General features: G+C 39.2%; 1 protein-coding gene across 3 annotated transcripts; it reads left to right on the top strand.

Moving 5' to 3' along the window:
• The first annotated feature begins 614 nt into the window (after positions 1 to 614).
• On the top strand, positions 615 to 6,123 carry LOC137084242 (leucine-rich repeat-containing protein 14-like). Of its 3 annotated transcripts, none has more exons than XM_067450348.1 (5): positions 615 to 644; positions 1,099 to 1,190; positions 1,278 to 1,555; positions 4,053 to 4,919; positions 5,248 to 6,123. In XM_067450348.1, exons 3-5 carry the CDS (start codon positions 1,278 to 1,280, stop codon positions 5,825 to 5,827), a joined length of 1,725 nt encoding a protein of 574 aa, XP_067306449.1. In that variant the 5' UTR covers positions 615 to 644; positions 1,099 to 1,190; the 3' UTR covers positions 5,828 to 6,123. The 3 variants fall into 3 exon arrangements, with proteins under 3 accessions (XP_067306449.1, XP_067306431.1, XP_067306440.1); XM_067450330.1 differs by lacking the exon at positions 615 to 644 and adding an exon at positions 733 to 916; XM_067450339.1 differs by lacking the exon at positions 615 to 644 and adding an exon at positions 733 to 1,005.
• The last annotated feature ends 9,943 nt before the right edge of the window (positions 6,124 to 16,066 follow it).

Here is a 16,066-nt window from a genome sequence, read left to right as displayed (position 1 = left end):
CATTTCATAAATAAAAGTTGTTGTTTTCTTGCTGTACTCAAGTAAAACTGAATACTTTTACTTGAGTAAAAGTACAGTACTACAGTTTTAAAGTAATAAAGTATAAATTATATTCAATATGAAATGTATTGCTGTAAAAATATTGATGTAACAATATTAGGTTTTGGAATGTTGTGAAGTAAATATTTTCCAAAGAAGAACACTGATAAAGTACATGTAATTGGAAAAACAAAATTACTTGGAAAGTAAAAAATACTTCAATACTGTCTGCCTCCTGTAGGGAGGATTCAAAACAAATGTTTCAAACTCTTCCAAAATATTTTATACATATTGCTTAAACACATATTACAATGTTATTTTAAATTTTGAAAACTAAAATCAAAAGGCATCAGTGTGTAGCTGAGACAGCTGCTTAGACAAAATTATTTGTTATGTTCCATAAATGATAAACCAAACAACAAACTGGGTGTCTGGGAAGTGCCCCTAAACGACAAATAACACCCAGATACAGAATAATGACGGTATTTGGATAAACTCTGGGTTACAGAATTGTTGAGAGATACAACCAAACGAAGTGTTCCCTGGCTTTTTTACGGTCTATGGGCTGAACAGGTTAGTTGATTGTGGTATTAACTCGGCTACAAGTAGGCTAAGTTACTTTTTTGTAATCTAAATATTTATAATAAATTATAGCTAGTTGTAAATACTGATCATTTATTTTGGCATGTGTTATCTGTAAAATCATTGTCATTGCCATGGGTAACTTTTTTTGCTCTATCAAATGACTTTTGTGCCAGGGGTAGTCGCCAAATAAACACGTCATCAAAGTGTGACTAACTATGTTTCGTCGTAAACATCAGAAAGGGAGTCGGAGCGGTATGGGAAAACACGCCAGAGATATTTAAACAAGCAATATGTAAGATTCGTCCATATCCAACAGAGTTGTATTTTACTTTACGTTACACTTTTATAAGGCATGCATAAATCATCTGCTACCCGCTAAAGGTTTAGCATGTAACTTAGGTTATTCATTTAAGACGCTCGCGACATTCAGATGCCTGTTAAACGAGTCTAATTAAATGTAACGTTGCCATTTAGTGTGCAGGATTACTATGTGATGAGGGAAGTCATTTTGTAGCTGCTTAAGAAAAACACAGAGGTGCTTTTGGGGGCGTTCTTGAGAGATAAAGGTATTTTATTTTTTAATTAATCAAAATGCTGCAATCAGTAATTTGATTTGTGTGTGATGTAATGATCTCAAATGCTAACCCCTTTAGATGGTTCTGTCGTTGGTGAACCTGTGCGCCCGGGAGGTAGTGAGCGACCACAGCTCTTCGCCGTATTGGTTAAGTTGTGTGCCGAGGGAGCTCTACCGAGCGCTACTGGATGCCGCCTTCACCCACCGCCGTCGTCTAGCCATCGTTGAGCTCGTCCAGTGGTGGCCTGAGCGAACACTGACTATAGGCAGCGGCAGAAAAGAGGGCCAGTGCCCTCCGAACCACCTCTGCGTTCAGGCTCTACTTCTGGCTGTGGTCAGGGGACTGACAGACAAGAGGTATGGATGTGTTCTCTCCAAATCACCCTTTTTCATTTTAATTACAAAATGTGAAATAAAATACAAGAGATCAGTACAGTGCCATGTTGTTCATGGAACTTAATTTCATCTTCACAGCACCCTTCTCATGTGACGTCTCTGACTTGACAGCGTGGATAAATATAGGTCGAAATGTAATTGATGCTCCCTTTAACCTCACTGGCAGTAAACAAGTTAATAAGGCATATGTGGATAACAATTACATTTTTAAATAAAAACATACTATACAAACATGCTACCATTCAACAGCTACCATTCAACAGCAACCATACCGTGTTTTTGTTGTTGTTGTTTTTTTTTGGTGTGTTGTTGTTGAAAGAAATTCATACTTTTATAGAGAAAGGAAGCATTAAATGATCAAATGCAACAGTAAATACCTTTATAATATCCTAAAAGATTTATATTGTTCTTTTGAACTTTCTATTCATCAAATAATCTTGAAAAAATGTATTAAAAATATTAAGAAGCAGAACTGTTTTACATTGATGATAATACATTTTTCATCAAATTAGAATGTCAGCCTTAAGCTATATATATATATATATATATATATATATATATATATATATATATATATATATATATATATATATATATATATACATACACACACACACATACATACATACATATATACATACACATATGTATGTACAGTCTTGTTCAAAATAATAGCAGTACAATGTGACTAACCAGAATAATCAAGGTTTTTAGTATATTTTTTATTGCTACGTGGCAAACAAGTTACCAGTAGGTTCAGTAGATTGTCAGAAAACAAACAAGACCCAGCATTCATGATATGCACGCTCTTAAGGCTGTGCAATTGGGCAATTAGTTGAAAGGGGTGTGTTCAAAAAAATAGCAGTGTCTACCTTTGACTGTACAAACTCAAAACTATTTTGTACAAACATTTTTTTTCTTCTGGGATTTAGCAATCCTGTGACTCACTAAACTAATATTTAGTTGTATGACCACAGTTTTTTAAAACTGCTTGACATCTGTGTGGCATGGAGTCAACCAACTTGTGGCACCTCTCAGCTGTTATTCCACTCCATGATTCTTTAACAACATTCCACAATTCATTCACATTTCTTGGTTTTGCTTCAGAAACAGCATTTTTGATATCACCCCACAAGTTCTCAATTGGATTAAGGTCTGGAGATTGGGCTGGCCACTCCATAACATTAATTTTGTTGGTTTGGAACCAAGACTTTGCCCGTTTACTAGTGTGTTTTGGGTCATTGTCTTGTTGAAACAACCGTTTCAAGGGCATGTCCTCTTCAGCATAGGGCAACATGACCTCTTCAAGTATTTTAACATATGCAAACTGATCCATGATCCCTGGTATGCGATAAATAGGCCCAACACCATAGTAGGAGAAACATGCCCATATCATGATGCTTGCACCTCCATGCTTCACTGTCTTCACTGTGTACTGTGGCTTGAATTCAGAGTTTGGGGGTCGACTCACAAACTGCCTGTGGCCCTTGGACCCACAAAGAACAATTTTACTCTCATCAGTCCACAAAATGTTCCTCCATTTCTCTTTAGGCCAGTTGATGTGTTCTTTGGCAAATTGTAACCTCTTCTGCACATGCCTTTTTTTTAACAGAGGGACTTTGCGGGGGATTCTTGAAAATAGATTAGCTTCACACAGACGTCTTCTAACTGTCACAGTACTTACAGGTAACTCCAGACTGTCTTTGATCATCCTGGAGGTGATCATTGGCTGAGCCTTTGCCATTCTGGTTATTCTTCTATCCATTTTGATGGTTATCTTCCGTTTTCTTCCACGTCTCTCTGGTTTTGCTCTCCATTTTAAGGCATTGGAGATCATTTTAGCTGAACAGCCTATCATTTTTTGCACCTCTTTATAGGTTTTCCCCTCTCTAATCAACTTTTTAATCAAAGTACGCTGTTCTTCTGAACAATGTCTTGAACGACCCATTTTCCTCAGCTTTCAAATGCATGTTCAACAAGTGTTGGCTTCATCCTTAAATAGGGGCCACCTGATTCACACCTGTTTCTTCATAAAATTGATGACCTCAGTGATTGAATGCCACACTGCTATTTTTTTGAACACACCCTAATGTGTTTCAACTAATTCAACTAATTGCCCAATTGCACAGCCTTAAGAGCGTGGATATCAAGGAATGCTGGGTCTCATTTGTTTTCTGAGAATCTACTGAACCTACTGGTAACTTGTTTGCCACGTAGCAATAAAAAAATATACGAAAAACCTTGATTATTCTGGTTAGTCACATTGTACTGCTATTATTTTGAACAAGACTGTATGTATGCATGTGAGAATGTTTTGTATACATATTTATGCATTCCCAAGTAGATTTTCACTGTCATTTTGTATTCTTTGTCTCCCTCTGTCTTGTGTTAGTTACATTGTGTTTTATATCTTTTTTTAAACATTATTTACTAGCTCTCTACCCGCCTCCCTTACCAGGTGTTGCCTGCAGGTGCTGGATCTCAGTGGACTTCAGTGTATGAATGGGAGAGTTGAAGACTCAATGGGTGGATGGTCCCTCACTGATGCCCTCTGCTCAATGGTGCTACAAGCTCGAGCTGCTGCCTCCAGGACTCACAGGAGAGATGGTGAAAGAGAGCGAAAAAGAGGGCTGGAAGCAGAGCGCGACCGGGGCGCTGTCAAACGAGACCGGGGCACTGTAGGGTGCGGGAATAATGGGGAAGGGAGTTATGGAGCAGCACACAGAGTGGAAGGAGTAGGGAAGATGGAGTGCACAACTAATGAGCAAACGTTACCAGAACTTGAGTCAGTGAAGGGTGTCGGGAGGAGGATGGAGATCCAAAGGAGGAAGATTTCTTCTGAGGTTAAATCGAACACTAGCAGTAATAACGGTAGTTTATGTGACCAAGATTGGGACGAGGTAGCTTCGGTTCATGTCAGGGCTGACTTATTTATCAATTCCCGTTCCTGGGAGCGTGTCCGTGATGCCCTTAGTCATTTGGGCAAATTGCAACTCCACTGCCGCTACCTTCGCGTGAAGGAACTCTCAGCACCCTCTATAGTTTCCTTATTGGGTATGTTGCCTCTGAGGGATCTCCTCAGTGTGGACATCTGCAACTCCAGCCTTGGGGTGTCGGGCCTGGCTATGCTACTTCCACTGTTAGCTCCCTTCCCTCAGCTTCACTCTCTCAGACTGCATTACTGTAACTTGGACTTGCAACGCACACAGGCTGGCCAGCAGGGGGCACTACAGGACATGTCTAAAGGACTGGGTTCACTAAAGAGACTAAAGAGATTATGCCTGACTGCACTCCGACTTCCAGGACACCTGCGCTTGCTGCTCAGGTTCATACGCATGGGATTACACAGCTGTATTTGTCATGCTCACTCATACACGGTTTCATTATTTTAGCCAGAGGGTCAATGCTGATTGATTCCCTCTTTAAAAAAAAAAAAATTCAAAATGAATTTCATACGTACAATGATGCATACACATCTTCTATGATGAGCATGTTTTTAATTCATAAAAATATATATTTTATTATAAAGTCAATGTCAGAGTGATGCAATTGTTCTAATATCATAATGTAAGCACACATATGCAAATATGTATGTATGTACATTATTTATGAAAGCATTTCACATGTATTCAGCACGTTTTTCCTGTTTGCAGCTCTCTTTCCCAGCCTCTGGAGTTTCTGGAGCTGCCATACCTGTGCCTGACCTCCACTGACCTGGCCTACCTCTCCTGCAGTCAGCATGCTTCCTTCCTGAGAGAACTTGACCTGAGTGAGAACCGGCTTGATGAATCATCCCTGCCCTCTCTGCACCGTCTCTTAGGCCAAGCTGAAAGCTCCATGTCTCAGCTTTCACTTTGTGGTTGTGGCCTCTCAGACTCTCTCCTGGGAGCTCTTCTCCCCTCCTTGTCCTGCTGTCGGGCTTTGCGTAGCTTAAGACTGGCCTTAAACCCACTATCTAGGACGGGACTTCTTTCCCTGGCCCGTACAGCAGCAGGTATTCCTTCTCTCCGTCTGCTGCTCTATCCTAATCCACTAGAGGAATATGAGCCTGGTCTGCCTGCTCTCCCCTCCAGAGCTCAGCTGCTGGACTGGCCTCTACTAGAGGAGCCTGAGAGCAGGGACTTGACGATGAGGTTGCTAGATGAGGTTCTGAGCTTGAGAGGACGTTCCCGGGACCTTCTTGTGACCTCTGACCTTCTGAAATATAGCCCAGACTTGACCGTGGATGATTAGGGGGTGAGTGTTTCACACCTTGCTCTCGTAAGCACTTGACAATCAAAACTATGCTTAAACTAGTATTCTCAGCATAAGTTTTAACCACTCATGGGCAATTTACAAACTTCTTCAGGAAAAGCAAACCTTGGCTTGGACATTAAAAGTCTTAAAAAAATAAACCATAGCATTATATTATATGCAGAATTTTTATATAAAAGGATTTTTTTTTTTTTTTATGCATTGTGTATGGTTTTACTGCCTTATATCATGTTATGTTTACTGCCTTGATGGAACAAACTAAGACACCTCTTAAAGGGATCCCCTGGTGTTGAGACTTGTATGGCTTAATATAACATAAATGATGTCTCTTACTGAATTATGTAGTAGAAAACCCATGAAAGATCTACGTTATTTAAAAAATCGATTTTATATTTGGACCATGGGCGGCGCCATTTTGTTTGCGTTCTAGGTTGATGACGTAGATTGATTGAACGCCTCAATCAGCTGGCGTTACCCGTAGCTATTTTTACCACAACGCAACTCGAAAATTGTTTCAGAGTTAAACAAAACCAATGAATTGCTTTGTAATTGTACTTAAAACACACTCAAACATACATGTGCACACAAACTCACCTACACAAACAGATCGGCGGCCGGGCACACACCTGACAGACTGCGTTGTGTCAATCGAGATGTTGGGCTGCTCAGTCTCCATGACAGGGGCTGAATCCGAAATCGACCCCCTATACCCTGAAATAGGGCATTATTTGAAGGGACGGCCATTTGTAGTGTTGTCCGACACCATAGTGGACATGTTCGAGTGCAGTCATTCAGTCTCACGTTGCACCGCAGTGTACAGCCGATTTACAACAGCTGTCCGACTTCACGCACCCAAACATACATGTGGACACAAACTCTCTCGCTCACACAGACTCACACACACCCCAACAGATCGGCGCGAACACACACACACACACATGAGGCGCGAACAGATCGGCGCGAACACACACGCACTGCGTGCGCACATACATCACTATTCCCTGTGTTGATATCATAGATAGACTGTTGATATGCAGTAGATTAACTGTAATGCCTAATGTTACCAGCAAAGGGAAATATCTAGGTAGGATGATGGGATAAGTTAACGTGAGGAAGAGAGGCAGGATGTTTTGGTGATGATGCATGGGATTGGTTTGTGCATTAAAGTTTGAGCACAAGCTCAGTGAATTAACCTCAATCTTTAAACTTTCACTTTTAAGACACAAATTACTTTCTTTACTTTTGTTCACTAATACAACTTGAAGGAGTGAATGAAGACAAATGCGTGAAGTCGGACAGCTGTTGTGTGTAAATCGGCTGTACACTCGTTATTGCGGTGAACGTGAGACTGAATGACTGCACTCGAACATGTCCCTATGGTGTCGGACAACACTACAAATGCCCGTCCCTTCAAATAATGCCCTATTTCAAGGTATAGGGGGTCGATTTCGGATTCAGCCCCTGTCGTGGAGACTGAGCAGCCCAACATCTCGATTGAGACAGCAGTCTGTCAGGTACGTGTGCCCGCCCGCCGATCTGTTTGTGACTTGTGTAGGTGAGTTTGTGTGCACATGTATGTTTGAGTGTGTTTTAAGTACAATTACAAAGCAATTAATTGGTTTTGTTTAACTCTGAAACAATTTTCGAGTTGCGTTGTGGTAAAAATAGCTACGGGTAATGCCAGCTGATTGAGGAGTTCAACCAATCTACGTCATCAACCTAGAACGCAAACAAAATGGCGCCGCCCATGGTCCAAATATAAAATCGTTTTTTTTAAATAACGTAGATCTTTCATGGGTTTTCTACTACATAATTCAGTAAGAGACATCATTTATGTTATATTAAGCCATACAAGTCTCAACACCAGGGGATCCCTTTAAAAAAAAATTTAAAACTAAACTTGTGTTGACTTCTAAATTTTCTCAATGCAGGGCCTGTAAGGTTGTTTCTATCCATATTTCCCTTCCATCCTATCCTAACTAGTTAAATAGAAAAGCCAGGCAAAAATATTTTATACTTTTTTTTTTGTGTGAATAATGAAAATGTTAAGATTAAATATTCTCTGCCTTATTACCAGTCTAATTCAATATGTGAAATGTCTCATGAAGATCATCAAGACCTAAAGAGATAGTTTACCTATAAATGAAACACAAATTTTGTTCCAAACCTGTGATTTTATGGCTTCCTGCTAAATATTCTAACAAAAAAAAAATTAAGTTAACTTTTAAAATTACTATGATGTTAAGTTCAAATTCACAGACAAATACAGGGTTCCCATGATTTCTGGAAAATCTGGAAACCTTGGAATATTGCAGTACAGTACAGTTTTACAATAGGAAATATTGTATCCATTAGTTTTCTTATCATTATTCCTGCCGAATTGGAGTCTGGCAGTACTATGAATGGAACGTGAGAACTTGTAGTGATGGTAATCAATAGTGATTTGACCAATTTTGGAGTCTCTAGGATCAACTCTATAGGGTTAAAAAATGTGCTTTTCTAAAATTATAACTTTTGAACCCTTGGTTCTTAAAAAAAATAAATTTAGTTAATCTGATTAATCTCTTCATGCTGGTGTCATTAAATATCTTCCATTAAGACTCCAGCTATTACAGTAGTTACAATTTAGAAAAGTACAGTATTATTATGGTGGCAATTAGGGCTGAAACGATTCATCGAGTAACTCGAGTTAATCGAATCAAAAAAATCCTCGAGGCAAAATCACCTGCCTCGATGCTTCGCTTAGTCCATTTAACTACAAACAGATGTTGCAGAAAGACATTTTTTGTGTAAGGACTCGGAGTATGAAAAATATTGCAAGGATTAGATGTTTTGTCTCCAGGCAAGACTTAGAGAAACTGGTTCACGCTTTCATCACCAGTAGGGTGGACTATTGTAATGGACTTCTCACTGGCCTTCCCAAAAAGACCATTAGACAGCTGCAGCTCATACAGAATGCTGCTGCCAGGATTCTGAGCAGAACCAGAAAATATGACCATATCACACCAGTCCTCAGGTCTTTACACTGGCTTCCAGTTACATCTAGGATCGATTTTAAAGTACTATTACTTGTTTATAAATCACTCAATGACCTAGGACCTCAATACATCGCAGATATGCTGATTAAATACAAACCCAACAGATCACTCAGATCATCAGGATCAAGTCAGTTAGAAATACCAAGAGTTCACTCAAAGCAAGGAGAGTCTGCCTTTAGCTATTATGCCAGCCGTAGTTGGAACCGGCTTCCTGAACAGATCAGATGTGCTCCAACAGTAGCCACATTCAAATCCAGACTCAAAACACATCTGTTCAGCTGTGCATTTACTGAATGAGCACTGTGACACTGTACGTCCGACTGATTGCACCTTATCTATGCATCATTTTTTAAATAATTTTTTATAACTGTTTTAGTTTACCTGTTCTTTTCTTTGGTTATCATCATTTTATTACTTTTAATTCTCTTTACATTGTATTCTTTTTCTTATGCATTTTTTAGCCCTATTTTAATTCCTTTCTATGTAAAGCACTTTGAATTGCCATTGTGTATGAAATGTGCTATATAAATAAACTTGCCTTGCCTTGCCTTGCCTATGAGCGGATTGCGGTTATATCCGCGGTTCAGGTGCGTAAACATCCCAAAAATTGCAGGTGGATGAGAGAAATTGTTACTATGTTGATTTTAATAAAGATGCGGAACTCTCATTTCACGCTAAAACGCAATGAATGCGCGTCGTTCTTTAACTTTCGTTTTCAGCTCATGTCGAGAACAAAGACCGCAATGCGAGAGAGAGAGCGGCCGGGCATCAGCACTGGTAATATCATTTAATATCGCTGTTTTTAAATGAAGACAACTGCGTGTTGAGCTTCAAGATGCGACGCTGAACATTTAAGTTTCATTTGCGGCAGTTCACGCGTCAGCTGAGGAGATACGAGCAACTCCAAACACATGAACTCGATGGAGTTTGCAGCTTTGCACATGGATCACCGTCATTGTGATGTGTGTGAAATCTTTAATGAGACTTTATATATCCTACTTGATAATATCTTCGAAATGCACCATTAGATGTTCTCAATACTAGGCGCAACAAACGTCAGAACAAGCTATAACGCGCGCGCGTTTGTGATGAGCAGCGCTCGTGCTTTCAGAGCTGATCAGAGCTGCGTGCTTTCATTGATTTGTGTCATTTAAATATCACACTTTAATCATATTTATAGCTACTAACTTAAAACAAGCTGTGTTACAATGATGAATGATTAGCTCAAAAGATCAGCATGTGTGATGTACTTTAACTGAATTAAACATATCTCGCGTTTGATCACGTTCTAGCGGTTATTCCTCCGTGTGATGTATAGGTTGTCGACCCTGGTTAATGTAAACGATAGCATCGCGCTTAACACGGAGGATTTGAAGTTGAGAATACCGGGTTCGGGTGGATGGTTTGCTTCTAACAGCTGATTCGGTGACGATAGAGCTGATCCGCACATCTCTTCTTCCAAGTTAACCTGTCCAATACATTTTGCTCCAGTAAAGGAGTAAATAAGACAGTAAATGCTTATGTCATGCCTGAGCTGAAGCTGATACATGAAAGTTAAGTTGCACAACATAAATACAATGTTTAGTTATTTATATTATTTATAGAATATTTATAGAATATTAGAATATTTATATTATATAGAATTTATAGAATATTTATATTATTTATATTGGCATTATTGTTATTTATATTACTACTATTTAGATGTATTGGTTGTAGGTTTAGTTTTAGATTGAACTATGTTTACCTTTTGAAAGTAATTTGAAATAGATTTTTTATTTAATATAATATGGCAATTGTATGCATTAAAATAGTTTAGTTTCAAAGTTATTAATGTAAGCAATTTCAGCAAAAACTTAATTTTTCTAAAAAGAAAACAAATTAGATATTAATTTTAAGATACCCATCTTATTGTCTCTTATTGCTCTTTAATAAAGAAAAAGTAATTATTATCCGATTAATCGATTAATCGATCGATTAAGTGGTAGATTAATCGATTACAAAAAGAATCGATAGCTGCAGCCCTAGTGGCAATTTAACAAAGTCAACCCCAAAATTTTAGAGGCTGTATCTCGGATCTGTATCTCTGTATTTTTGGATCTTATCACGGGAAATAGGATCTGCCAATACAATTACCAATTCTGATCAAGTTTTTTATAGGGATGCAATCAAATGTAAAATAATACTGAATGGTCTTCCCTGAATGATTTAAATACATATTAATCCTTACAGACATTTTGCTGTCTTTAGGTATGCTCCGCACACAAAATACATTGTTGTTTGCAAACATCCAAATGGTATATACATGATGTCACTTCCACTACGATTACACCAACTGAGCAGCGAAAAGACTGAGTGGTAGCATTGGTTTTCAGTTATTTTGTCAATATGTTGAATTTTGGGGTAAAATCATACCCTTTATATTGCATTGTTATATATTGTATTGCCAACTCCTCAATTAAATATTTGTCATCTTATATTCTGCATGACTGGATGTTTTTAAATAAACACTGAAAAAAAACTATGTTTGGGTGTTAGTGCTGGACTTTATGGAACTTATTCTTCTTCATCATGACATTTTGATAAAAAGGCTACCTTGGTTCGAAATAACATTTACCTTGAACTCCCATCTGATTAACTTTGCTTACTCAAGGTATGTTGGAGTCCTGGAGTAAGTTGAGACAAACTCGGGAGTATGTATACCGGTATGTATATATAGCCTAAGTAATCGTCATTTACTGTTTGGTGCTATAATTGAATGCAGATCCATGTGCAAGATGACAATAAAATAAATAATATATTTGAATTAAACTAACATTTAAATATTACCTTGTTATAATAGTGCTTTAGAATTAATATATAATATTGTCTATTATATAACTGTAACTATATAACAAACTTATTATATTAATATATAATAACATTAATATAACTATATTAATTATATATAATCCATCTGAATACCTCTTAAGAAAACTAACCCTGGAGCATAAAGCTGCTCTGAAGCAGGTTATGTTGCTATGACTACTTGCATGCTCTGAAAGTTACCTCATAGCTATTATCTGTAAATCCTACACTGTAAAAAAAGAGAAAAAAAAGTCTCCAGTTGACAATATTGTAGTGACTACATTTTTCAGTTGGCCAAATGGATTTTCTGTGAATTGATGCAACTTAATTTACAGAAATTAAATTTGGCAAGCTGAAAAATGTAGATGTGATCAGTCTATGAGATCAGTCTATCAGATGTAGAAAATTCTCAATTAAAAACCTGATAAAAAAAAAGTTTTTTTTATTACAGTGAACTAAATAACTGAACTAACCAACCAACCCCCCCCCCCACCCCCCCGTTAAATCAATTATACATGCAAATCACAAAATAAAGCATTTCACTTTATTTTTTGAACACAAGTTGCAAGGCAATTGTGAAGCCTGAAACCCCATATCAGGACTATACAACAAAATGTGGCAAATTAACAAATGAATGTTCACTTCCAACAGGCCAACTTTCTAAATTTGTCACCCGTTGCAACATTTTTTCCAACATTTACTTTGTCTTTCTTTCCTTTTTTTAGCGTGCTTTCACACAAGCACTTTTGGTGTGCACCCGGGTTCGATTGACGTCAGAGTTCCGTTCGTTTGGATGATATGAATGCAGTCTTTCGAACTCGGGTGCGCACCCGCGAACCGCAACTCGAGTACGCTTGGGGTGCTTTCACACTTGATTTGATTGCCTGGACCGAACCCGAGTTCGATTGCTCCCCCCTACTTCTGCCCCCACTGGACTGTGTTCATATTATATTATTTAAGTCCGATCCGGGGTTCGTTTACGTCATCAAAGCAGCAGCTGTTTACCCGGTTGCTTAGTAACAACAGCGGGCGATTCACAGCTTTGCTCACATATATATGTTTACATATCTATGGTTGCTCCCATCACTTTTATGTTTTTGTTTTTGAACCGTTGGTTTTGTTACCAAAGCTTCAGTACGTAATGGCCCTTGCGTCTATCTGCCGCGAATGCACTGCGAATGCTCTACAGAACGCCAAAGATGAGCAGAAATTTGATCTACAGCTCAAATACAGCTGCTTGCAGTATGTCAGTGACGCTCGTAAGGTAAATGAGTGAAACACAAAACACATTTGGATCCAATCATATGGCATTAATAACGGTTCACTTCCATGATTTAGTACGAATGCATTCACATCACCATCGAACCGTACCAGAGTTCACATGAACCGAACCCCAGTGAACATTTTTAAGCGGACTCGGGAAGAGAAGGGTGCGCAGAAGGGGCTTGCTGTGGTGGACGTCCAACCCAGCCCACAAACGTATTTGAAGTATTTTTGAAGATGGATGGATACAAAATGTAATTTTGAATTTTGACACACAAATTCTCTCTCTCACACTCACTCTCACACTCACTCTCACACTCACTCACTCACTCACTCACTCACTCACTCACTCAGAGAAAAGCTTAACTCCAAGTCTTCCAGAGTCGCGGTCAAAGCGGATTCGAAAGACCGCCGTTCGCCAGTTTCTGTGTTTACTAGAAGCACGAGCAACTCGGCCGTCGTCATTATGTTAAGCCCCGCCCACCGACTCTATACACGATGTGATTGGCCTGACCAGAGTTTGGCGTTTACAGCTCAGAAGTAAATTGAGATTTACTAGACGACACTCGCGGCAAATTAGACTTGCTGCCACTAGGGTGCGTCTAGATTTCTAGGCTATTTGTTGGCAATTACAGAGGTCAAACGTTTCCTGTAGTTTTTCACCAGGTTTGCACACACTGCAGGAGGGATTTCAGCCCAGAGCTTCACAGTAGGAATGGTGTTCTTGGGATTGTACTCATCTTTCTTCTTCCTCCAAACAAATTTAGTGGAATTATGTCCAAAGAGTTCTATTTTGGTCTCATCTGACCACAGGATTTTCTCCCATGACTCCTATGGATCGCTCCTCCCGTGTAGTTCTGGGCTGATTTCTCACCTTTCTTAGGATCATTGAGACCCCACGAGGTGAGATCTTGCATGGAGTCCCAGTCTGAGGGAGATTGACAGTCATGTTTAGCTTCTTCCATTTTCTAATGATTGCTCCAACAGTGGAACTTTTTTCACCAAGCTGCTTGGCAATTTCCCCGTAGCACTTTCCAGCCTTGTGGAGGTGTACAGTTTTGTTTTTAGTGTCTTTGGACAGCTCTTTGGTCTTGGCCATGTTATTAGTTGGATTCTTACTGATATTATGGGGTGGACAGGTGTCTTTATGCAGCTAACAACCTCAAACAGGTGCATCTAATTTAGGATAATAAATGGAGTGGAGGTAGACATTTTAAAGGCAGACTAACAGGTCTTTGAGGGTCAGAATTCTAGCTGATAGACAGAGGTTTAAATACTTATTTGCAGCTGTATCATACAAATAAATAGTTAAAAAATTATATTGTGATTTCTGGATTTTTTTTTAGATTATGTGTCTCACAGTGGACAAGCACCTAAGATTACAATTTCAGACCCCTCCATGATTTCCAAGTGGGAGAACTTGCAAAATAGCAGGCTGTTCAAATACTTATTTTCCTCACTGTATATTATGCATATGATTCTTGAGCATCATAAAGACAAAATAGATCACACTCTGATAAGTTTAGATATAAGCCTCAGGCTTCAGGGAAATGTTTAATATTCAGATGCTGGTCATATAATTAGAATATCATCAAGAAGTAGATTTATTTCTCTAATTCAATTCAAAAAGGGAAATTATATTAATTCATTACACACAGACTGATATATTTCAAATGTTTATTTCTTTGAATTTTGATGATTATAATAGCCTAGAAATCTAGACGCACCCTAGCAGCAGCAAATTTAATTTGCCCGCAAGTGTGGTCTAGCAACTCTCAATTCCTATCTGAGCTGTATTCCTCAGAATCTGGACGGCCCAATCACATCGTGTATAGAGTCGGTGGGCGGGGCCATAATGACGACGGCCGAGTTGCGTTTGCGTGCTTCTAGTAACACAGAAACTGGCGAACGGAGGCGGTCTTTGAATCAGCTCTGTCCGCGCCTCCGGAAGACTTGGAGTTAAGCTTTCCTCTGAGAAAAGAACAAATAACGGCACTGAAGTCATTCTTAAAAAGGGAAGATGTGTTCGGAGTTTAGCCGACCGGATACGGCGAATGTTTAATCAGTCAGCGAGCTTCCCTTCACCGTCGTTGCTCCGGTTCGTGTAGCGCTATCCTATCGCGTGCAGAGGGAGTTTGAAAGACAACCGTTTATCCTGCCCCTGTCTATGGTGAGTTTCCAGACCAAACATCTTGATGTGGGTCTGGCTTGTCAGGCTATGATTATAACTGGCAACTAAGGAAAATCCCAAATTCAGTATCTCAGAAAATTAGAATATTGTCAAACGGTTCAATATTGAAGACACCTGGTGCCACAATCTAATCAGCTAATGAACTCCTGCAAAGGCCTTTAAATGGCCTCTCAGTCAAGTTCTGTAGGCTACACAATCATGGGAAAGACTTCTGACTTGACAGTTGTTCAAAAGATGACCATTGATACCTTGCACAAGGAGGGCAAGACACAAAAGGCCTTTGCAAAAGAGGCTGGCTGTTTACAGAGCTCTGTGTCCAAGCACATTAATATAGACGCGAAGGGAAGGAAAAGATGTGGAAAAAAAAAAGTGTACAAGCAATAGGGATAACCACACCCTAGAGAGGATTGTGAAACAAAACCCATTCAAAAATGTGAGGGAGATTCACAAAAAGTGGACTGCAGCTGGAGTCAGTGCTTCAAGAACCACTACACATTGACATTTGCAAGACATTGGTTTCAGCTGTCAGATTCCTTGTGTGAAGCCACTCTTGAAAAACAGAGTTGAATCTCGCCTGGGCTAAAGATAAAAAAAAGACTGCTGAGTGGTCCAAAGTTATGTTCTCTGATCAAGTAAATTTTGCATTTCCTTTGGAAATCAGGGTCTCAGAGTCTGGAGGAAGAGAGGAGAGGCACACAATCCACGTTGCTTGAGGTCCAGTGTAAAGTCTGAAAGTCAGTCAGTGATGATTTGGGATGCCATGTCATCTGCTGGTGTTCGTCCACTGTTTTCTCTGAGGTCCAAGGTCAGCGTAGCTGTATACCAGGAAGTTTTAGAGCACTGCTGACCAACTTTAGGGAGATGCAGATTTCATTTTCC

Source organism: Pseudorasbora parva, chromosome 1 (genome assembly GCF_024679245.1).
Source record: "Pseudorasbora parva isolate DD20220531a chromosome 1, ASM2467924v1, whole genome shotgun sequence".
Taxonomy (NCBI): domain Eukaryota; kingdom Metazoa; phylum Chordata; class Actinopteri; order Cypriniformes; family Gobionidae; genus Pseudorasbora; species Pseudorasbora parva.
Note: the sequence above shows the minus strand (reverse complement) of the source record. Positions and strands in the feature narration are given on the sequence as shown.

Excerpts from the sequence above, each read along its gene's own strand:
- LOC137084242 (XM_067450348.1), top strand. The coding sequence starts at position 1,278 with ATGGTTCTGTCGTTGGTGAACCTGTGCGCCCGGGAGGTAGTGAGCGAC. Across the intron at positions 1,556-4,052 it reads AGGGGACTGACAGACAAGAG|GTGTTGCCTGCAGGTGCTGG; the intron begins GTATGGATGTGT and ends CTCCCTTACCAG. Across the intron at positions 4,920-5,247 it reads CACCTGCGCTTGCTGCTCAG|CTCTCTTTCCCAGCCTCTGG; the intron begins GTTCATACGCAT and ends TCCTGTTTGCAG.